General features: G+C 46.6%; 1 protein-coding gene across 21 annotated transcripts in view; it reads right to left on the bottom strand.

The window, feature by feature from the left end:
* The window catches only part of UNC80 (unc-80 subunit of NALCN channel complex), a 152,390-nt gene that overhangs the window by 114,081 nt on the left and 14,541 nt on the right, over positions 1-23,768 (bottom strand). For 15 of the 21 annotated variants that reach the window (XM_083154462.1, XM_083154464.1, XM_083154458.1 and 12 more), the window contains exons 9-18: positions 22,589-22,720; positions 22,195-22,411; positions 20,869-21,009; positions 19,935-20,203; positions 17,450-17,818; positions 15,523-15,666; positions 15,183-15,330; positions 13,950-14,098; positions 10,367-10,530; positions 5,873-5,971 (exon numbers count right to left, since the gene is read on the bottom strand). In XM_083154462.1, coding sequence (XP_083010588.1) covers positions 5,873-5,971; positions 10,367-10,530; positions 13,950-14,098; positions 15,183-15,330; positions 15,523-15,666; positions 17,450-17,818; positions 19,935-20,203; positions 20,869-21,009; positions 22,195-22,411; positions 22,589-22,720 — 1,832 coding nt within the window. The remainder of the gene's footprint in view (positions 1-5,872; positions 5,972-10,366; positions 10,531-13,949; positions 14,099-15,182; positions 15,331-15,522; positions 15,667-17,449; positions 17,819-19,934; positions 20,204-20,868; positions 21,010-22,194; positions 22,412-22,588; positions 22,721-23,768) is intronic. The other 6 variants (XM_083154446.1, XM_083154453.1, XM_083154456.1 and 3 more) reach the window with 4 other exon arrangements.

The raw sequence follows: 23,768 nt of genomic DNA, 5'->3' as shown, positions 1-23,768 counted from the left end.
CCATAATGCCCATTACACATTGTGCCACACATCATGATGCCCATTACATACATATCAAACTGTAATGCCCATTACATATTTGCCACATAAGTGCTGCTTACCTACGTGCTCATTGCTAGGCGGTTCTTGCTTGATGGCACCATAGTACCCATTACACATGATGCCGCACACCATAGTACCCATTACACATGATGCCGCACACCATAGTACCCATTACACATGATGCCGCACACCATAGTACCCATTACACATGATGCCGCACACCATAGTACCCATTACACATGATGCCGCACATGATTAAAGGGGGGTGGGCTGAGGTGAAAGCGTGGAGAAGAATTGGAGCGGAAACTGCAGGGGTGACAGTCATTGACAGCTGGGCAGAGAGCAGGGGGCTGCCCGGCTGTATTCAGAGCACTGCAGGTTACGGCTGTTTGAAATAATACCCCTTTCACAATAGAAAATGCAGGGATTTTCCCGGGAATATGGTCCCAGGATCATGCAGGGACATTCCCAGGCTGACCCCTTATACACCAGCCTGCATTTTATGGTATGAGGGGGAGAGACAAACACTCCCCTCTTCCTACCCCCCTTTAACCAACCAGCTATATCTTCGGAACCAACTGACCCATTTACATGAGACCAGTATCATATTGAAGAACTTTTGAGTTGGCTTTGAATGATTTTGGTCCCGTGAAACTGGGCTGTTTGGTTCCAGAGAAATCTGCCCTCAAAAAACATAAATAGTCATGAAATTACATTTAAGAAAAAAAAAAAAAAACAATCGGTTTAACCTCAATATCCCTGGAACCAATTAACCCATATGGATCCAGCCTGGTATCAGATTGAAGACCCAGCGATTTGGGTTCGACTGAGATCAACCTCGAGCTTCAGTGATGCCGAAGGGGGAACTGGCAGCCATTGCACTGGGTAGGGGTCGGAATTAGTGGGTCCCATGTTATTCTATAGGGAAAACGTTCCAGCTTTGCCTGGTCGTATCTCCGGTTCCCAGGGGGCTAGAGACACGGGGCTGGGCTCGTTGGAAAGCCCCTTTCCTCAGCTACAAAATGGGTTAATGGGTGGTCCTGTGCACCCCCGGACCACCCCCTAGATTCGCCTATGCAGGTCAGAATTAACAAAATACAGAGGAAATCCCAACCAAACCAAAACCAAGTCCAGATCTCCCAAAGGACAGACAATTGTAACGTTGTCCCGGTTCACATCTTCCAGTGGATTGAAATTTCAATTTTAAATTCGGATTTTGGGTTTGGACATGATTTTAGCTGTTTTTAAAGATTTTTTTCAATGTTTTTTTTTATCGTTTTATAACAAAAAAAACCGGCATACTTGAGGGTAGTTTTGCCAAAACTAAAACACGATAATGAATTAGAGACACCACCAACATAAAAACACGGGGATCTCCGCACATCACTACTTTGGATACCATGATATAAATTCATTAATCTTTAGCATCAGTGCATCAGAATAAATTTATTCGCAAAATACTAATTAAAAAAACTGTACAAAAGAAAAAAATAATTGTAAAAAGGGTACGTATATGTTAGTTGGGAGCCCACTAAGCTATTTACTTAGTTTTCCGCGCTTGCCACACTATATAAAATCAACTCCATGCCGACATGGATAGTGGGGGTATGAGCGTACTAACTATAATAGGCGCCAAACTAACATATAAGTACCGCAAAAAGCAGTCAATATTCCTAGAAATCATGACGTACTATATATATATGGCCGTAGGGGTATAAGTATGTTCCTAAAGCTGAAGTACTCCCTATTTAATAAGCCCCATGGGAAGCTATAGCTTTCAACAGTGAGAGTCACATGGCCTGCAGCGGTAAAATATGGGGTAACCTAACTACAAACAATAGCAGCGCAACCTCTTCCTGTAATATTTTATTGCACGAGGGCAGTAAATAAAGTACCAAATGAAACAAATATTTTAATTTTATTTTTAGATTTTGGGTTACACTTTCCTGTTGGGGATGTAGACTGACCACTGCCACCATTTGTTTAATTGCTTAATTATAAATATACACCATAAACTCTTAATATAATCATCGACTTTAACTATTCTATATCCCTATGAAACATAAACCTGTCCTCAGGATCTACCAACAGTTCATGTGTCTCAGGGCACCCGTAGATCTATAGCAGGAATGAATGCAGCAGGTTTGGAAATGTGACAGTTCGTAATGACTACAGCTGTGCACCAGCTAGGCGATCTGGGGAATGTGACAGTTAGTAATGACTACAGCTGTGCACCAGCTAGGCGGTCTGGGGAATGTGGCAGTCAGTAATGACTACAGCTGTGCACCAGCTAGGCGATCTGGGGAATGTGACAGTTAGTAATGACTACAGCTGTGCACCAGCTAGGCGGTCTGGGGAATGTGGCAGTCAGTAATGACTACAGCTGTGCACCAGCTAGGCGATCTGGGGAATGTGACAGTTAGTAATGACTACAGCTGTGCACCAGCTAGGTGATCTGGGACATGTGACCGTTGGTAATGACTACAGCTGTGCACCAGCTAGGTGATCTGGGACATGTGACCATTGGTAATGACTACAGCTGTGCACCAGCTAGGTGATCTGGGACATGTGACAGTTAGTAATGACTACAGCTGTGCACCAGCTAGGTGATCTGGGACATGTGACCGTTGGTAATGACTACAGCTGTGCACCAGCTAGGTGATCTGGGACATGTGACAGTTAGTAATGACTACAGTTGTGCACTAGCTAGGTGATCTGGGACATGTGACCATTGGTAATGACTACAGCTGTGCACCAGCTAGGTGATCTGGGACATGTGACAGTTAGTAATGACTACAGCTGTGCACCAGCTAGGTGATCTGGGACATGTGACAGTTAGTAATGACTACAGTTGTGCACTAGCTAGGTGATCTGGGAAATGTGACAGTTGGTAATGACTATAGTTGTGCACCAGCTAGGTGAGCTGGGGAATGTGACAGTTAGTAATGACTACAGCTGTGTACCAGCTAGGTGGTCTGGGAAATGTGACAGTTGGTAATGGCTACAGCTGTGCACCAGCTAGGTGATCTGGGGAATGTGACAGTTAGTAATGAATACAGCTGTGCACCAGCTAGGTGGTCTGGGAAATGTGACAGTTAGTAATGGCTACAGCTGTGCACCAGCTATACGATCTGGGGAATGTGACAGTTAGTAATGACTATACCTGTGCACCAGCTAGGTGACTTGGAAAACGTGGACTGTTGGTAGATCTCGAGGACAGGTTTGGCCAGCCCTGGTGTAAACCAAAGAGTGCACTGCCTCCTCAAAGTCCCATGACAAAGCCTTCTTATCTCAGTGTCTTGATTTCCACCCATTCTATGCCATCTTTGGGTACCGCCCATTTACCTGCTATAGAGACAGGTTGATCGATATAAAAGTAAAATGGATAAATAGCTCTGTTGTGATGACACAGAGGTTCCACCTCCAGCTGAAAAAAAAAATTGCAACTGGGTTTTGGTCCACACTGCCAGTTCCCACCTGACATTGCCCCAGGAATCCCCCCTGCAGGAATTTCCCACCAGAGGAGAGTCACACAAAGACAACAGCCTGAAGGTGATACTGCTTTTGCATTTATTCTCTAGATATCCTATTTCCTGGGTGCTGGAAAACTCTAGTAGGCAATAGTTTAGCCCTTCCCAATAATTTCAAGAATTTAAATATGCCACTTTTTAGAATGTGGAAGTGTTCAAGGAGCCACAACAGCTCATCCACAGCTTATAGAACCGGAGCCTGCTGGGTGTAGGTTCTAGTATTGTCTGGGCACCTGCAAACAAGCCTCAGATCACCATTTGCAATGCCAGTCAGGGGACTATGGACCAATGGGGCCATGTTTACTGGAGTGACCAATCACACTTCACCATGTGGCAGTCCAATGCATTTGGCTGATACCAGGAGAACATTTCCTGAGCAAATGTCTACTCCCAACTGTAACGGTTGGTGGCAGAATGGTCCAGGTCTGTTTTTCATGATTTGGGCTGTACCCCATCTGTAAGTTAACCACTCAGGATGCCCTAAGGTGGTTCTGATTAGTTTTAATTAAAATGTACATCTCTTATGGTGTCATGTGAGAAGGAAAAGGCAGTAACCTGAGAGGATATGGTAAATATAGCCTTTTGTCCATGTTGCATATAGCTCACTTGCATATGTGCATCTAGAACCAAACATGGCAAGGGCTCAGCCATGTGCCTAAAAATGTATACATATTATATATAAGAATATATCAAAGCCTCACCATATTAAATCTATGTTAACTAAAATTGATATTTCTATAAGCTGGGCGCTTCCAACATCAAAAGAATCAAAAGAACATACCTGAAGTCTGTACACGGGTCTGATGTGATTCGGGAGTCAATAGGGTATATGGTTTGGGGGGGTATCTAACCATATTGAAAGACGAAAACTACCATTGGTGTAGCAATTGAGGACTAAGGGGCCCATTCCTGCCCAGTGGAGTCCACTGTCACAGACAGAGAAGAGGCCTTTATGTTCGTGTCTCCACCAAGGTACATTCCACTTGTTCTCCGCACCATGCAGGACATTGTGCCTGTACCCCTGTTACCCACTGTCTCTCCCTGTAACACTTTTCCTGTCATCCACTGCCTCCCCCTGATATTTTCTGCCTTCTGCGGTCACCCTATGGCTCTTGTTGCCTTCCCTTGTCACCCTCTGCCTCTCTATGGTCGAAATTCGAATGATTGTATGCAATATCTCACAAGTGTATGGCCAGCATTGGACTGGCATCTTCCTGCTGTTCCCCCTGCACCATCACTGTTCTGGTGCTAGTGTAGTAAGCAGTTAAGGTGAATCAATGAGTGCAGCATCCAGACACCTCCTGTGGTTACTGGCAGCATACAACGTCATCCTAGAGAATTGTGTGCTTCCGGCATTGTGCCAACAGCTAGAGAAAAGCTCTCTCCTATGTCAGCATGACAACGCCCTCGTGTTCCATTGGTTTGTGGAGATTGGTGTTTAAGAACTGGACTATGCTGCCCAGGGGATGTTGTCAAGATGCTGACAGCCACTATATCCTTTGTGATGTCAAAATTCCGGTGCTAGTATCGCAACACTGTTGTAATGCTATTAATGTATATTCAGGTAGCAAAACATTGGGATCGCACAGGGCCTGATTAAAGGTCACAGATGCCCTAGGATAATACCCCTGTAGCTCCCCGTGTAATGCTGCTACACACATGTGTATGGGCGCTCAGGGGCTCGCCAGTCATACTGCCCATAGATCTTATTCAGGCCCGTTTGTACGTACCCCTTCGTTCACAAGGGGTCCGATGTTTTGTGTCTGGGTAATTTCTGTGCATGTACGATGCAGGGTGCGTGCGTCCGCGGCGAACAGACTGTACGCTAAGTGCATGTACCCATCCTTGCGGCCTGTGGGTGGGGGTCGAACACATGCGCCATGCGAATTCGCATCCGAGCGAAACAACCAGTATAACCCCCCATGTGCATGCAACACAGGTCATACAACTGGCATGTAGGATCTAATGCTTGTGGCGTGTGAAGGAGACATTGGCTTTAGGCACAATGTACATAAAGTAGTGGTGCCATCAGTAAGGCGCAGCTATCTGCCGGTCACCTTAAGAACTTTACCCCCCACAGTACATCGGGACGGGTGATAGCTACCAAGCATGGAGTCAATTGGGTCAGCCTATTGGTTAATCAGGCACTGGGATCACCAATAACATCAGAACATACAGTAGTTGAGCACTGGTAAGAGGTCCGACAATGAATATATGATCCCTGTAGAACACGACAGTAAGAACATTAGGGGCCACAGAGCAGACACAATATGGGTCTTTTGCAATAGTTGCCTACTTACTGCTCTGGAGTCTGCGGGGGGTGGCTGGAGATGTAACTTCGGCATTCCTCGGGCCCATAGGACACCCGCCCCTTTTCAGGAGCACTCGCTTCTTCTGGTCTGAGGGTACAATAGGGCCAACCAGAGGAGAGAAAGGTCAACCAGTGCCCCAGTCCCTTTATAATCAGCTAGCATCACGTCGGATTTGTTATCAGTAGTGGAGGACAGAGAGCCGGAAAGGAGGAGGAGCCTGTAATTCCTCTGCGGAACACAGTGGCAACGGCAGCAGCAGCAGCAGCAAGCAGTGAAATGGAAGAGCATGGAAGCTTCAGCAACACAAGTGCACCAACACAGAGCTGTGTGTTCTCCGCTACAGCACCAGCACAGTACTTACCAATATAACCAGATTACACCGTGCTGCTAGAGAGTGCAGGTGGGGCCACCCGCAGGGGACCTTGTGCATTACAGTCATGTACCTGACTCCGAGCTGGTCACAATGTGTTGGAATATGCGGACATTATGTTAATAAACGTGAGAAGCGTCTTTTTGGACTTGCAACCGAGTCATAGTCAGACATAGGAGGCGGTTTACACCCATTTTTATGGACCACAAGAACGAGAATATAACATGAGATTTGCTGCAACCAAATAACATATTAGGAATGTCCCTAAACCAGTGGTTCCCACATGCAGTCCTCATCCATCCAGGTTTTCGGGATATCCTAGTTGTACACAGATGGTATCATTAAAGTGACTGAGGTTCTATTTAGGTCACCTAAGCAAGCGAAATTGAGTAAAAAAAATAACCGGCACATATTTGCATGAATCACTATAAGATAGCGTTCCGGGCAGCAAGGTGGTCAGTGGGTCACTGTGTTAAAGTCCACGTAGACTTATATCCCTCTCCATTGGTGGATATACTGTATAACCTCCTTAGGGTACATATCTCATATAGGAGACCATACAGGGAACATGTGTACACACGGTCGGTTAGGCTTGCTATTCGATCCTGGATCGGATCGCATCCTGGATCGCATCGGGATCGAATCGCACGGCAAGCCACCCGACATGCATGCGATTTTGACGATACAGTGCAGATTTGCACTATATAGTCATTGCAGCCCTGTCTATCTGGGTTTCGATTTGTGCTGTCACGGGAGCGCACATGGGATCGCAAGGTTAAAAACCTGTGCGATCTGCACACGATCTGCATGCGATTTTGACTATATAGTCAAAATCTCATGCTGGTTGTACCCGTGTGTACACACTATAAAACACATTGCATTTAGCTCTGAAGCTCTGAATCACTGCTGACCACCATCTGTCTTCCTACTGAATTACTGCTGACCGCCATCTGCCTTCCTACTGAATTACTGCTGACCGCCATCTGCCTTCCTACTGAATTACTGCTGACCGCCATCTGCCTTCCTACTAAATCACTGCTGACAGCCATCTGCCTTCCTACTGAATCACTGCTGACCGCCATCTGCCTTCCTACTGAATTACTGCTGACGGCCATCTGCCTTCCTACTTAATTACTGCTGACCGCCATCTGCCTTCCTACTTAATTACTGCTGACCGCCATCTGCCTTCCTACTAAATCACTGCTGACCACCATCTGTCTCCCTACTGAATCACTGCTGACCGCCATCTGCCTTTCTACTGAATCACTGCTGACCGCCATCAGCCTTCCTACTGAATCACTGCTAGGGTGGCCAATCCCGGGATCGGTATCGGCGGGATCCCGGGATTTGGCCTAAAAAAGTCCGGGATTTCAATCCCGGGATTGGTGTATCCAATCCGGGATTTCTGGATTAGACTGCACATGCGCAGTCTAATGCCGGGCAGCGTCTGAGCACTCACTCCCCGGGATTGGCATCTCTAATCACTGCTGACCACCATCTGTCTTCCTACTGAATCACTGCAGTCCACCATCTGCCTTCCTACTGAATCACTGCTGACCGCCATCTGCTTTCCTATTGAATCACTGCTGACCACTATCTGCCTTCCTACTGAATCACTGCTAACCACCATCTGCCTTCCTACTGAATCACTGCTGACCAGCATCTGCCTTCCTACTGAATCACTGCTGACCGCCATCTGTCTCCCTACTGAATCACTGCTGACTGCCATCTGTCTCCCTACTGAATCACTGCTGACCGCCATCTGCCTTCCTACAGATTCACTGCTGCCCGCCATCTGCCTTTCTACTGAATCACTGCTGACCCCATCCGCCTTCCTACTGAATCACTGCTGACCGCCATCTGCCTTCCTACTGAATCACTGCTGACCGTCATCCGCCTTCCTACTGAATCACTGCTGACCACCATCTGTCTTCCTACTGAATCACTGCTGACCGTCATCCGCCTTCCTACAGAATCACTGCTGACCGTCATCCGCCTTCCTACTGAATCGCTGCTGACTGCCATCTGCCCTCCTACTGAATCACTGCTGACTGCCATCTGCCTTCCTATTGAATCACTGCTGACCACCATCAGCCTTCCTACTGAATCGCTGCTGACTGCCATCTGCCCTCCTACTGAATCACTGCTGACTGCCATCTGCCTTCCTATTGAATCACTGCTGACCACCATCAGCCTTCCTACTGAATCGCTGCTGACTGCCATCTGCCCTCCTACTGAATCGCTGCTGACTGCCATCTGCCCTCCTACTGAATCACTGCTGTCCACCATCTGCCTTCCTATTGAATCACTGCTGACCGCCATCTGTCTCCCTACTGAATCACTGCTGACCGCCATCTGCCTTCCTACAGAATCACTGCTGCCCGCCATCTGCCTTCCTACTGAATCACTGCTGACCGTCATCCGCCTTCCTACTGAATCGCTGCTGACCACCATCTGCCTTCCTACTGAATCACTGCTGACCGTCTTCCGCCTTCCTACTGAATCACTGCTGACCGTCATCCGCCTTCCTACTGAATCACTGCTGACCGCCATCTGCCTTCCTACTGAATCACTGCTGACCGTCATCCGCCTTCCTACTGAATCACTGCTGACCACCATCTGTCTTCCTACTGAATCACTGCTGACCGTCATCCGCCTTCCTACTGAATCACTGCTGACCGTCATCCGCCTTCCTACTGAATCGCTGCTGACCGCCATCCGCCTTCCTACTGAATCGCTGCTGACTGTCATCTGCCCTCCTACTGAATCACTGCTGACTGCCATCTGCCTTCCTATTGAATCACTGCTGACCGCCATCAGCCTTCCTACTGAATCACTGCTGACTGACCATTGTTACTTGCATTCAGGCCAAGCAAACGAGAGGCACATATATAGCTATTTTGCAGTATGAGGAAAGTAGATAAGGTATGGGGAGAGAGGGTCTCCGTAACACAGAAGATTAAATAAGCCTTAGCAGAACAAAAAGCAGGGCCTATGTACAAACATACACATGACATAATGTAATGTATGAAGCGGTATAACTGCACATCTGCCATGAATACTCCGCACTATTAAAAAACTGCAGTAAAAAAAAAAAGTTTTTGCAGTTTTGCCGCACTTCCCATATGTACTATGACCCTGCTGCCAGGTCTTCTATGTGGAGAGTAATGCCAGAAAAAGCATACGTTACCCTATGGGCTTCTCTCCACATCAATGCTGTAGAGGGACCGCATGCACAAAGGGTCTCCCGGGTCACAAACCTGGAAGTCCGGCCATCGCAAATGGCAGCAATTATCAGGAGAGCTGCCCTTTGCATTACTTGTCGCATATGAAAGTACATATGTATGGGTGGTGGGACGTAATACAAGAGATTGGTGCATCCCGTCCAACTGAAGATGGAGCGGCAGCCAATACATCCTAGTGAACCTTCCAGGAACACTTATGGACACAGTTATGGAGGCACTCGTATACCAAAGTAATCACCAGTGGCTTAAAAATGGCACTGCAGCCCCAGCGGTGGCTTGGGGGAGTCGGTGCTGCTGGGGCGCATGATCTCTGCTGCAGATTCCAATGGGCCTAGCCCTACATATGGTATCTGCTGCTGGGTAGCGATAGATATTGCCCCTTGCCCCGGGACTATATATATATATATATATATATATATATATTTCCCCTGGCAATGAGCATGTAAACCCCTGGCAATGAGCATTAATCCCCTGTCAACAAGCATTTAGGTAAAAAAAAAATCATTTTTCTTGTGGAATCTCACATATGCTTGAATGCAGGAAACACGTCTGTTCCTACAATGTACTAATTGCAGCATTTCAGGTTACTGAACTACTGTAAGAAGCTGTCATACATGTCACCTGACCGCACACTCCTATACTCCATGTAATATAGGAGCCATATTTGTTTTTAACAATATTGGTCTCTTTGTACATAGGCCCCGCAGAGTAGCTATTGGAATCCATTATAAGTGCAAAATATAACAGGTAAAGTATGAAGAGGTGAGCAAAAGTAAAAAGCTTTTTCAGCACAGATTCAGCAGCAGAGCAAATCAAAAATAAATAATATATATATAAACATGGCATTACTTCTGAAGAAACTCAAACCTTTTGCTTCCTGAAGGCCTCGGCTCCTGTGAGTCATCTGACTTTCTCCCTGGCGTCAGCTTCTCTGCGCTGTCCAAGAGGGCACTCAGCGCCACCCGGCGAAATACGTTGCCGTAAGCTTCTTTGATGAACTGCACAAGTTGTCGAATATCGCAGTACAATCCCTGGGGCAAAAGAGACACGTGCACCATTATATCCCGACAATGATACAGAGATGTTTGCCCTCTCCAGTGTTTGGATCAGTTTTCCCTTTCTGTTTTGGTTTTAGTTTTGCCAAAACACCTCAATTTTTGGGGGGTTTTGGATCTGTCTTTTTCCAAAAATGGATAAAACCCGCTAAAATCACACTATTTTGGCCCCTTTTTTTGTTCCTACGGCATGTTTTTACCTCAAAAACATTAATTTCCACTTATTTGCACTCAATATTGACCACCTCAGAGCTCACAATATTGTTCAGCATTATAGGCCGCAGCCTAGCTGGCTATACTAAGCCTCAGAGCAGCGACAGAAACACACGGCAGTTATTCCTGTTTTGTGGGGTTTTTTTTTCAATCATTTATGACAGGTGCGGCTCTGCCTCCCCTGACTGCATGCCCCTGCAAAGGAGGAGAAAATGGTAGCAGTAATGTCATTAACCTAGTTTTTATTCAGATTTTATTGACAGCCCAATTTCACATGATTGGGAATCTTCATATGTCCGTAGTCACTGCCTCACTGGTTATGGCAGTCAATGAGAAATGCTTAGAAGTTCATGGGGGGAGCATAGTCCCACCCAACAGGAATCATGTTCCTTGGTATGATGATATATGTACACATGCCCTTGGTATGATGATATATGGACACATGCCCTTGGTATGTTGATATATGGACATGTGCCCTTGGTATGATGATATATGAACACGTGTCCTTGGTATGATGATATATGGACACATGCCCTTGGTATGTTGATATATGGACATGTGCCCTTGGTATGATGATATATGAACACGTGTCCTTGGTATGATGATATATGGACACATGCCCTTGGTATGATGATATATGGACACATGCCCTTGGTATGATGATATATGGACACATGCCCTTGGTATGTTGATATATGGACATGTGCCCTTGGTATGATGATATATGAACACGTGTCCTTGGTATGATGATATATGGACACATGCCCTTGGTATGTTGATATATGGACATGTGCCCTTGGTATGATGATATATGAACACGTGTCCTTGGTATGATGATATATGGACACATGCCCTTGGTATGATGATATATGGACACATGCCCTTGGTATGATGATATATGGACACGTGCCCTTGGTATGATGATATATGGACACATGCCCTTGGTATGATGATATATGAACACGTGTCCTTGGTATGATGATATATGGACACATGCCCTTGGTATGTTGATATATGGACATGTGCCCTTGGTATGATGATATATGAACACGTGTCCTTGGTATGATGATATATGGACACATGCCCTTGGTATGATGATATATGGACACATGCCCTTGGTATGATGATATATGGACACATGCCCTTGGTATGATGATATATGAACACGTGTCCTTGGTATGATGATATATGTACACATGCCCTTGGTATGATGATATATGGACACATGCCCTTGGTATGATGATATATGGACACATGCCCTTGGTATGATGATATATGGACACATGCCCTTGGTATGTTGATATATGGACATGTGCCCTTGGTATGATGATATATGTACACATGCCCTTGGTATGATGATATATGGACACATGCCCTTGGTATGATGATATATGGACACATGCCCTTGGTATTGGTATGATGATATATGGACACGTGCCCTTGGTATGATGATATATGGACACGTGCCCTTGGTATGATGATATATGGACACATGTCCTTGGTATGATGATATATGGACACGTGCCCTTGGTATGATGATATATGGACACATGCCCTTGGTATGATGATATATGGACACATGCCCTTGGTATTGGTATGATGATATATGGACACGTGCCCTTGGTATGATGATATATGGACACGTGCCCTTGGTATGATGATATATGGACACATGCCCTTGGTATGATGATATATGGACACGTGCCCTTGGTATGATGATATATGGAAACGTGCCCTTGGTATGATGATATATGGACACGTGCCCTTGGTATGATGATATATGGACACGTGCCCTTGGTATGATGATATATGGTCACGTGCCCTTGGTATGTTGATATATGGACACGTGTCCTTGGTATGATGATATATGGACACATGCCCTTGGTATGTTGATATATGGACATGTGCCCTTGGTATGATGATATATGTACACATGCCCTTGGTATGATGATATATGGACACGTGCCCTTGGTATGATGATATATGGACACGTGCCCTTGGTATGTTGATATATGGACACATGCCCTTGGTATGATGATATATGGACACATGCCCTTGGTATGTTGATATATGGACACATGCCCTTGGTATGATGATATATGGACACATGCCCTTGGTATGATGATATATGGACACGTGCCCTTGGTATGATGATATATGGACACATGCCCTTGGTATGATGATATATGGACACATGCCCTTGGTATGATGATATATGGACACATGCCCTTGGTATGATGATATATGGACACATGCCCTTGGTATGATGATATATGGACACGTGCCCTTGGTATGATGATATATGGACACGTGCCCTTGGTATGTTGATATATGGACACATGCCCTTGGTATGATGATATATGGACACGTGCCCTTGGTATGATGATATATGGACACGTGCCCTTGGTATGTTGATATATGGACACATGCCCTTGGTATGATGATATATGGACACGTGCCCTTGGTATGATGATATATGGACACGTGCCCTTGGTATGTTGATATATGGACACATGCCCTTGGTATGATGATATATGAACACGTGTCCTTGGTATGATGATATATGAACACGTGTCCTTGGTATGATGATATATGGACACGTGTCCTTGGTATGATGATATATGAACACGTGTCCTTGGTATGATGATATATGAACACGTGCCCTTGGTATGATGATATATGGACACGTGCCCTTGGTATGATGATATATGGACACATGCCCTTGGTATGATGATATATGGACACGTGCCCTTGGTATGATGATATATGGACACATGCCCTTGGTATGTTGATATATGGACACATGCATTTGGTATGATGATATATGAACACGTGTCCTTGGTATGATGATATATGGACACGTGTCCTTGGTATGATGATATATGGACACGTGTCCTTGGTATGATGATATATGGACACGTGCCCTTGGTATGATGATATATGGACACGTGCCCTTGGTATGATGATATATGGACACATGCCCTTGGTATGATGATATATGGACACGTGCCCTTGGTATGATGATATATGGACACATGCCCTTGGTATGTTGATATATGGACACATGCATTTGGTATGATGATATATGAACACGTGTCCTTGGTATGATGATATATGGACACGTGTCCTTGGTATGATGATATATGGACACGTGTCCTTGGTATGATGATAAATGACCTTACCAGGTTCTCAGGACTGTGCAGCTCGTGTGTGGTTGATGCACATCGCGTGATCAGTGACTTGAACATGGAGCTTACGATGATCCCCTCCACACCCTGAGAGGGGGACTTGTTATCCATTGTAGCAAAGTTATTCCCAAATCCAGCCCTGTCTGTACAGAGACATAAACCAGACATACTAACTAATTACACACTTCTCATGCGGGAGAATTTCCAATGTAATACAATGAAACCGTCGGTCAAGTTGTTTTCAAAAAGAACATCCCTACAATGGCCCTTATTCTGATTGAGTCGGATGGCTCCGAGTGCGATGGTTGGTGTTTGCGCGTGTGCAGAGGTGTATATGCGCATGTGCGAACACCTCACACGTACGAACACTGCGTGAGGTCCGTGCAGAAAATTATCGTACGGAAACATCCGAGCGTGAAGGGCTGTTTGGGCTCATTACCATATGCGTACGCCCTGCGTTCCAAGGGCATTCCCATGAGAAAGCTGGGCGTACGTATGGTAATGCGGCCGTGACGCACATGTGGGGGGCGGACATATGACATAGCCGGATGCCAGCTGCCCGCCCATATCCCTGCTTTCATACGGAAACATGTCCGAGTGGTCTGGAGCACTCGGTGCTGTCTGACCACTCGGTCCATCATTCGATGGTCAGTGACCATCGGAGGATGGGGGAGGTTCCCACAGATGGAGGAGGTGTTCACATGAAACATCCACTCGCGGTCCGTTCGGTCAGCATCTTACCGCATTTGGACGGCGTGAGCGATCCGTACGGTAGGCGGGGCTAAGAACACTTGGTTCCTGTCCGAAATACGCATCCGTCCGATTCAACTAGAATAAGGGCTCCATAACAGGAAACTGACATCTGCATCTACAGTATGAGGTTACTGTCACTTATTCTGCTTATTGGTAAGTGAAACGTTTGCTGTCTACAAGTAGGTGGCCAATTCCTTACCTACTGCAAAGTACCTCAAACCAATAATACATCATGCTGAATACACATCTATTATCTGTCTACAGTGGCAGGCCTCACATCAAGCTACTGATTGATTTACCTTTGGCCCTGATATGGAAAAGTCCTCAAAATGGGAAAAACTTGGGAAAACTCATCTTAACCTTTTCATGTGTCAACAATTTCTATGTCAGCCTATTGCTAGTGCAGCCCTTTTGCCCAAGTCCACCATTTGATTGTGCTAAAGTGATACAGGGCCAATCATAAATGTATCTTACTATCAGTGACTGGTTCCATGCAAAATCCCAGAAGCGCGTGGAGAAAGTCTACAACATTATTAAGTGAATCCTTGTTGACGTAATCTTTCATCGTCTGCCGGAACTGCACCTTATCCAGTTTATATAGCTTGGTGAGACAGCTTTGTGCCTGAAAAAAGAAAAACATGCAGTTAGGCATTTCACCACTAGATGGGGCTACATCTTTATTGACAGATTAAAGGCAGGAACTACATACTGTATATTATTTTGCCAACAAAAAATACATGAAGCAACAAAGGGAAATACTGATGAAAGCAGACACAAATGAATTCCTTAATGTACCACTAGGTACTTACTTTACCATATAATATACCTGGTTCCTTAGGCGATCTCCAGACAGCCCTCGGTGCCCTTCTCCGCAGCCATAGGCACAGCCTAATGATTTCACCAGCTTAATGAGCATGGTTAGTGCCAGCTTGTGGGTGGTGATTGGGATATTCTCATCCTGACGACACAGAAGAGAACAGAGATATACTGTCAATGGTAACATTCTAGGAGCTTTAGGGGCCTATTTTTCAAATAATATTTGGGTACTAGCCCCCCAAAATGGGTACCGTCAATATTAAGTACCCATGAATATAATAACATGGTGGGATGGCAGCAGATATGGACGACAGATCACAGAACTTACTGGGAGAGGGTTCAGTAGGATCCTGCCCAGGAATAGCTGCCTGCACATGCATGGGCAGCCGGCGTGGTATAGCTCGCAGACAATGAGATCCACAATCAATAGGTCGGCCCCAAAAACTCGACATGTATAAGGTCGATGCTGGATAAATGTTGACACAAGCAATAGGTCAACATGAGTTTTTCTGTGTCAATGTCGACACCTGAGCGTACACCATGCTTGAGGTCAGGTGACTAAGAACGCCATGCTTGGGGCCAGGTGACTGAGCACACCATGCTTGGGGCCAGGTGACTGAGCACGCCATGCTTGGGGCCAGTTGACTGAGCACGCCATGCTTGGGGCCAGGTGACTGAGCACGCCATGCTTGGGGCCAGGTGACTGAGCACGCCATGCTTGCGGCCAGGTGACTGAGCACGCCATGCTTGCGGCCAGGTGACTGAGCACGCCATGCTTGCGGCCAGGTGACTGAGCACGCCATGCTTGCGGCCAGGTGACTGAGCACGCCATGCTTGCGGCCAGGTGACTGAGCACACAATGCTTGAGGCCAGGTGACTGAGCACGCCATGCTTGCGGCCAGGTGACTGAGCACGCCATGCTTGGGGCCAGGTGACTGAGCACGCCATGCTTGGGGCCAGGTGACTAAGCACGCAATGCTTGGGGCCAGGTGACTGAGCACGCAATGCTTGAAGCCAGGTGACTGAGCACGCCATGCTTGCGGCCAGGTGACTGAGCACACAATGCTTGAGGCCAGGTGACTGAGCACGCCATGCTTGCGGCCAGGTGACTGAGCACGTCATGCTTGGTGCCAGGTGACTGAGCACGCCATGCTTGGGGCCAGGTGACTGAGCACGCCATGCTTGGGGCCAGGTGACTGAGCACGCCATGCTTGAGGCCAGGTGACTGAGCACGCCATGCTTGGTGCCAGGTGCCTTGTTCTGCTATTGCTGCGTTCGCCACACATTAACGCTCTCAATCAGAGTCCTCGTGAATGATAAAGTATGAAGCAGTCCTCAAAATGGGAAAAATACCGGAAAACTCGTGTTAAACATTTCACGTGTCAACAATTGCCATGGTGACCTATTGCTTGTGTGGCCCTTTTGACCATGTTATGATGTAAACCTGCTCTCGACCTAGATATTGTGTCAGCCGTCCGTATACCATGGTCAGCAGGCCACACGCGTGCAGTAGCGCTGCAGGGTTCTGAAAGTGATTTCATATTAATAATTTGTTATTGTCACAAAACCTGACAAGTGATAAATAAATATACCCACCGGTCTCATTAAAATATATTTTTTTATTTGGTCTCGTAATAATTCCCTTTCCAATAGATAAAATATAGGTACAATATCTGAAAATATAAACGTCTCATATAATGATATACAAGATGACCGTAGTTAGCGGCACTTGTGGCACAGTGGCCAGCATTGCTGCCGTACAGCATGAGCGCTCCCAATAAGGCAATGTGTAGAGTTTGTATGTGCTCTCTGTTTTCCCATGAGTTTACGCCCACAGTACTGTAAGCCCCAATAGGGCAGAGACTGATGTTAATGACATCTGTACCACCGCTTACGCCACCACCAGTCATGTGTCTTGCAATTACCTTCTCATTGTTCTTCTCATCCTTGTCAAAATATCGGTCCCCACCGCTTCCGTCATCTCCGCCGCCACCTCCACCTCCTCCTCCCCCGCTTGTTCCCTCGCTGGACGGAACTCCAAATCCACAGCTGGACCCTCGGGCCGCCCCCATTATCTGGAAGGTCCCCTCGCTCTGCCTCTTCTCCCCACTGACCGAGGCTGACCCTGACATTGTAGCGGATTCGTTTTCCTTGTTCTCACTCTTCTTCCGCTTCTTCTCAACACACGGTACCACCCCCAGCTGCAGCAAGCAGTCCACGATATTCAGAGCCACGTCGCAGATACGGGAACTGATGTCGTGGTTCAGGACCAGGTATACAGCCTTAAGAACCACCTACGGTGAAGTGGAAACGTTGGGTCAACAACCATACGGAACATTCATTGATGCGTTGTAGGCAATAATTAAAGTGTTGCTATATAGTGCCAAGCAGTAGTGGCTGATGCCTGTGGGCTGCAGCGTAGACCACTAATTACAGGGGGTGGGGGACATTTAAAACAAATAATCATATACATGCAAGGATGTATGTGCTGGCTGCCGTACCTGTGGATCAGTATCGCTATTTTTCATGGAGCTCTCAATACACCCGGAACACAGCGCTCAACTTGTCTTTCCTCTATGAGCCCGCCCCCAGACTCCTGTGAAACCAGCCAATGGGAGTCTGGGGGAGGGCTTAGGAAGGAGAAGTGAAGCTGATTGCTGGTTGTAGGAGCGCTACTGGTGCTAAGGTATGCATTCCTCAACGTCCTCACTCATGTGACCACTGAATGCGATGGGTTCACATCACCTTTTTGGGAGATATATGACTATCCCATGATTAATAACTTATTAGCAAAATAAAACCATTTCCGTTTCATTTATTGGATTTCATCGCTCTATTCTATGAGGCCATCAGCTCTTATTGGGGATTTACTAAGATATGGGTTCTATTTCACATGGGATGTTGCTATGGGCAACCAAGTAGAATCTACTTTTTATTTATTTAGCACTTTCTAGAACAGGGGTGGCCAGTCCTGTCCTCAAGTTCTACCAACAGTTCATGCTTTTCAGGCAACCTGTGGATCTATAGTAGGAATGAATGCAACAGGTTTGAAATGTGACAGTTAGTAGTGACTACAGCTGTGCACCAGCTAGGTGATCTGGGGAATGTGACAGTTAGTAATGACTACAGCTGTGCACCAGCTAGGTGATCTTGTAAATGTGACAGTTAGTAATGACTACAGCTGTGCACCAGCTAGGTGATCTGGGACATGTGACAGTTAGTAATGACTACAGCTGTGCACCAGCTAGGTGATCTGGGAAATGTGACAGTTAGTAGTGACTACAGCTGTGCACCAGCTAGGTGACCTGGGGAATGTGACAGTTAGTAATGACTACAGCTGTGCACCAGCTAGGTGATCTGGGGAATGTGACAGTTAGTAATGACTACAGCTGTGCACCAGCTAGGTGATCTGGGGAATGTGACAGTTAGCAGTGACTACAGCTGTGCACCAGCTAGGTGATCTGGGAAATGTGACAGTTAGTAATGACTACAGCTGTGCACCAGCTAGGTGACCTGGGGAATGTGACAGTTAGTAGTGACTACAGCTGTGCACCAGCTAGGTGATCTGGGGAATGTGACAGTTAGTAATGACTACAGCTGTGCACCAGCTAGGTGACCTGGGGAATGTGACAGTTAGTAATGACTACAGCTGTGCACCAGCTATGTGGTCTGGGAAATGTGACAGTTAGTAATGACTAGAGCTGTGCACCAGCTATGTGGTCTGGGAAATGTGACAGTTAGTAGTGACTACAGCTGTGCACCAGCTAGGTGACATGGGGAATGTGACAGTTAGTAATGACTACAGCTGTGCACCAGCTAGGTGATGTGGAAAATGTGACAGTTAGTAATGACTACGGCTGTGCACCAGCTATGTGGTCTGGGAAATGTGACAGTTAGTAGTGACTACAGCTGTGCACCAGCTAGGTGACCTGGGGAATGTGACAGTTAGTAGTGACTACAGCTGTGCACCAGCTAGGTGATCTGGGGAATGTGACAGTTAGTAATGACTACAGCTGTGCACCAGCTAGGTGATCTGGGGAATGTGACAGTTAGTAGTGACTACAGCTGTGCACCAGCTAGGTGATCTGGGGAATGTGACAGTTAGTAATGACTACAGCTGTGCACCAGCTAGGTGATCTGGGGAATGTGACAGTTAGTAGTGACTACAGCTGTGCACCAGCTAGGTGATCTGGGTAATGTGACAGTTAGTAAGGACTACAGCTGTGCACCAGCTAGGTGATCTGGGACAGTTAGTAATGACTGCAGCTGTGCACCAGCCGTGCGTGCAGCGGGCTGCCCTTGGTGGACTCTCAAGGCTGCAAAATTCACAGCCTTGGGAGTCAACCAGAATAAGGGCCATTATGTGCACCACAGCGTTATTGTACACTGGATCATTGTAGGCTTCCTTACTGAGAGATCCAGCATTCCATTCTTGTGGACGAAGTTGTTGGTGCCGTCTATGTGATCAGTGTCCTCCAGGCTGCTGTAGTTGATGCAGGAATCTGTCAGGCTGCGGGGCAGATTGGCACATGCCAGGGGTTCATGTGGCAGCTCCGGGATGGGAACTTGATTGCAGAGCTTCTTCATGTGGTCGGCGAAGAAATCCGCGTAGCCAACATTGAAGGATGCCAGGGTGGTGTTAAACGTGGCCACAGTTATGGTGGAAATTTGGGACCTCACTGGAAAGAGACAGGGTGACTTTTGTTACCATCTCTTCGAATGAAGAGTACAAATGACACATGCAGGGCCCCCCTCATACACATACAGAACAGACACTGGCAATAGCCTTCAGTATGTGACAGAATATGGATCTATGTTTCAGTCCATTCTGTTGGGGACAGCTGCTTCAAAAAATCCTTGGGCACACCAGTGTCAGGTGAACTAACGCCAACCTAGGTGTATAAGCAGCAGCCATTTTTCTGAAGACCAAAAATATCACTGAGACCTATGTAAATAGCTCAGCCATATTGGCTTCAGGATTGGAGACAAAGTAATGGTTCAATGGATCACCAAGTGGTACGTAATGGAGAAAACTCTCAGTGAAGTAATAAATGTAATCATTAGTACTGGCCGCCATGACAGTTACATGTAGAGCCCCCTATACTCCCTGATGGCGGTCCTGCACACATCTGGTTAAATACTCCTCACCTCTGAGGTGAAGTACTGCCAGTGGCCACTAGAGGCCACTGGACGGACCAAATTACTTCTTAACAGAAAGTGAAAGCAAAATGATCTGTTTCAAACTTGCTGGCTATGGAGAGAGGAAGCTGTGAGGACAGCGATTGGTGGGAGGAGCAGATAGGGACTAAGCCGTCATTCATACATACTCACACAGGTAACCTACCTTCTCTAACTGTATTATCTCCGTGACTGTTGGAGTGGTCAGGTAGGTCAGTCAGCAACGTGTGATGGGAGTGAGAATGCTTTGCGCTCAGGCTCTCCATCTCCGTGGCCGTGTCTGAGCTCCCGCGCCTCGCGAATTTACCTGCGGCACAAGGACATGGCAACGATTATAAATGGAAACTCGGCCATAGTCTTGTAGTTCTTAAGGTACTGTACCAACATGCCATATATCAACCTCACTATGGGCCTTATTCTAGTTCACTCTTGCTGACAAAATCCTTCTTAGATGGACAAAACCATGTGCACTGCAGGGGGGCAGATGTAAAATGTGCAGAGAGAATTAGATTTGGGTGAGTTATTTTGGTTCTGTGCAGGGTAAATACTGACTGCTTTATTGTTACACTGCAATATAGATCTCACTTTGAAGTAAAACCCCACCCAAATCTAATTCTCTCTGCACAATTAACATCTGCCCCACCTGCAGTGCACATGGTTTTGTCCATCTAAGAAGGATTTTATCAGAAAGAGTGAACTAGAATAAGGCCCTATATGCTGCGGGATTGGTACTAGCATGTAACACGTGTAAGAGAGTGTCAGCTCTGTGGGTTATTGCATGCATGAGCACTTCCACTCACCTGAATTCTATACCTGCCTCATGCGCTCTAGCCACACCGCTTTTAAAAAAATATATATTCCCCTGTAAATCTAGAACTGAAAACACACTTAGGCAGGGGCAGACTATGGCAAGACTAGTCTCGGCATCACAAGGTGTGGCCATGGGTCACGAGGGTGCGGCACCAGTCACGGGGGCACACGTACTCCCACACAGTACTCCCGTCTCAGCATGGCGGCCGTGCAGTGCGCCGGGAGGTGGGGCTGCTCAGTCAGGCCTCCCGGCAGCTAGACCGGCCTACCAGCCCTGGATAGTCCACACCTACGGTACATCTAGATGTGAGATGAATCTCATACAAATATTTTGCTTAGCTTTATTTAAATTGACATTTTTACACGACCATGACTATCCCACCCACATCGGGCTACTAACAATCATTCTCTATAAGTATATATATGTATTTCCTTTGTAGACTTTTTCACTGTGTTGACCTTTTGACCGTCAACCTTTTGGGGTAGACCTGTCTATCTAAAAATCCACACCCTCTATAACTCTATCATCCTGCAATCCTGAATACATTTGGCACCTTCCGCTTAGCAGTTACCGGCATGTAACCAAGAAGCAGGTTTCACGTTGGGACACGTGCCACCAGCCCAAACACACACGTCAGATGTGGCTGCCATGTAACAGCTGTCGTGCAGCCGCTAAACTCACCTAAGATTGTGGTCTGCCAGCCCCCTTTCTCAATAGTGCGCCTGTCCTCGCCAATACCAGAAATACTCCCAAAGGAAAACGTACTGCGGGTTGGAGATACGTCCAAGTGATCCTCGTGCAACAGAAAGGGCATCCCAATCCGGCGCTGCCGCTTCTTCCCATGGTGGTGGTACGGTATGGACCCCTTACGATCACGGTCGTCTCTACGGGTCCTAAGCTACAAATAATACATAGAACAGGGGAGCTTTTACTCTTTTTGGAGGTAATTTTTTTTTTTCAAAGACAAAGATAACACGAAAATTCTATGCCAAAAAGTTGCAATGAAATAGTTCCCACACCCATACAGAGATATGCCATGTGTAGGCATGGTGAGACAGTCCGAGTGGCATCTTACCCGCTTGAAAATGTTGATGCCGATGTCAGAGGAGAGATCTGGTACTGCAGATCTGCGAAGGTTTGTCAGCGACACCTTGGCGTACGGCTCGGCGCCCAGAGACCGGTCTTCTTCGTTACACTTGGTCATGTCCTTTAAGATGAATAAAGATTTCCATTTGAAAATGGCAGTTTGGTGTGTTATGTCTCCGGTCAGAATGTTGACGTTGGGTCGACATGAGAATGTTGACTTGAACATGTCGACATAGTGGGAAATTCAATTGTGTTTGATGGATGCGATGTGCTGTTCCGGACCACACAGAGGTGCAATGGGAGACGTGTGATGTTGGCCCTACCCAATTCGGATCACATCGCTGCTGTGTGAATCTGCACAGGGGGCGATACACGGTATAATATGCATACATCTGGGCAGCAATGTGCCTACACGATGCCATCCCGCAAATAAATCCTGCTACATTTTCTTCCGCTAGCCATTCACAAATTTATGGCTTATGACAAGTTTGGGTCGCAGCAGGTAGGGACGGGGAGTCGGGGTGCAGGGCCGGGCAGTGGCTGTTTGATAGTGCAGGGCCGGGCAGTGGCTATTTTATAGTTCAGCGCCGCTGCCGGACCCAGGGATGCAGTGGTGTTTTTTTTTAAGGGAGCGCTCCCCATAAAAACTCACCCAGTGGGGAGCGCTCCCAAAAAAAACCCACCACTGAAGGGGTTAAATTGATTTACTGCCTAATGTCAACACTCATGTACTATCAATAATTAACTGTTATCCTATTAAACATATTGTGACAGAAATCACATACACCGGATGAAAACTAACTTGTTTCTTTTATTTGTAGCAGGTAGGCAGCATACAGGGTTGGCAGCTTGGCAATTCACAGGATACAGCATAGAAGGTATACAGCAGGCGATATACAGGCTTTACAATGTGGGTACAATGCTCCAGGGTCCATAGCATAGTCACCATACCCCAAGCCTATTGCCCAGCCACTAATTGGCATTGGGAGCCCTGATCCTCTGCTCTGATCAGACTTTTAACAGGAAACCACAGGTGATGTTAATTAGCCAAACCACGATTCCAGCAGATAGTTAAAAAACCTGGACTGGATCTAATCAGTCCTTCTGTTGTCCTGATTCGGTTCTTACCCATTCACTTCATGTGGATGCTGTCATTGACACAATATCAA

This window comes from Crinia signifera, chromosome 7 (genome assembly GCF_055691185.1).
Source record: "Crinia signifera chromosome 7, ASM5569118v1, whole genome shotgun sequence".
In the NCBI taxonomy this organism is placed as follows: Eukaryota; Metazoa; Chordata; class Amphibia; order Anura; family Myobatrachidae; genus Crinia; species Crinia signifera.
This window is presented reverse-complemented; position numbering and strand designations above follow the sequence as displayed.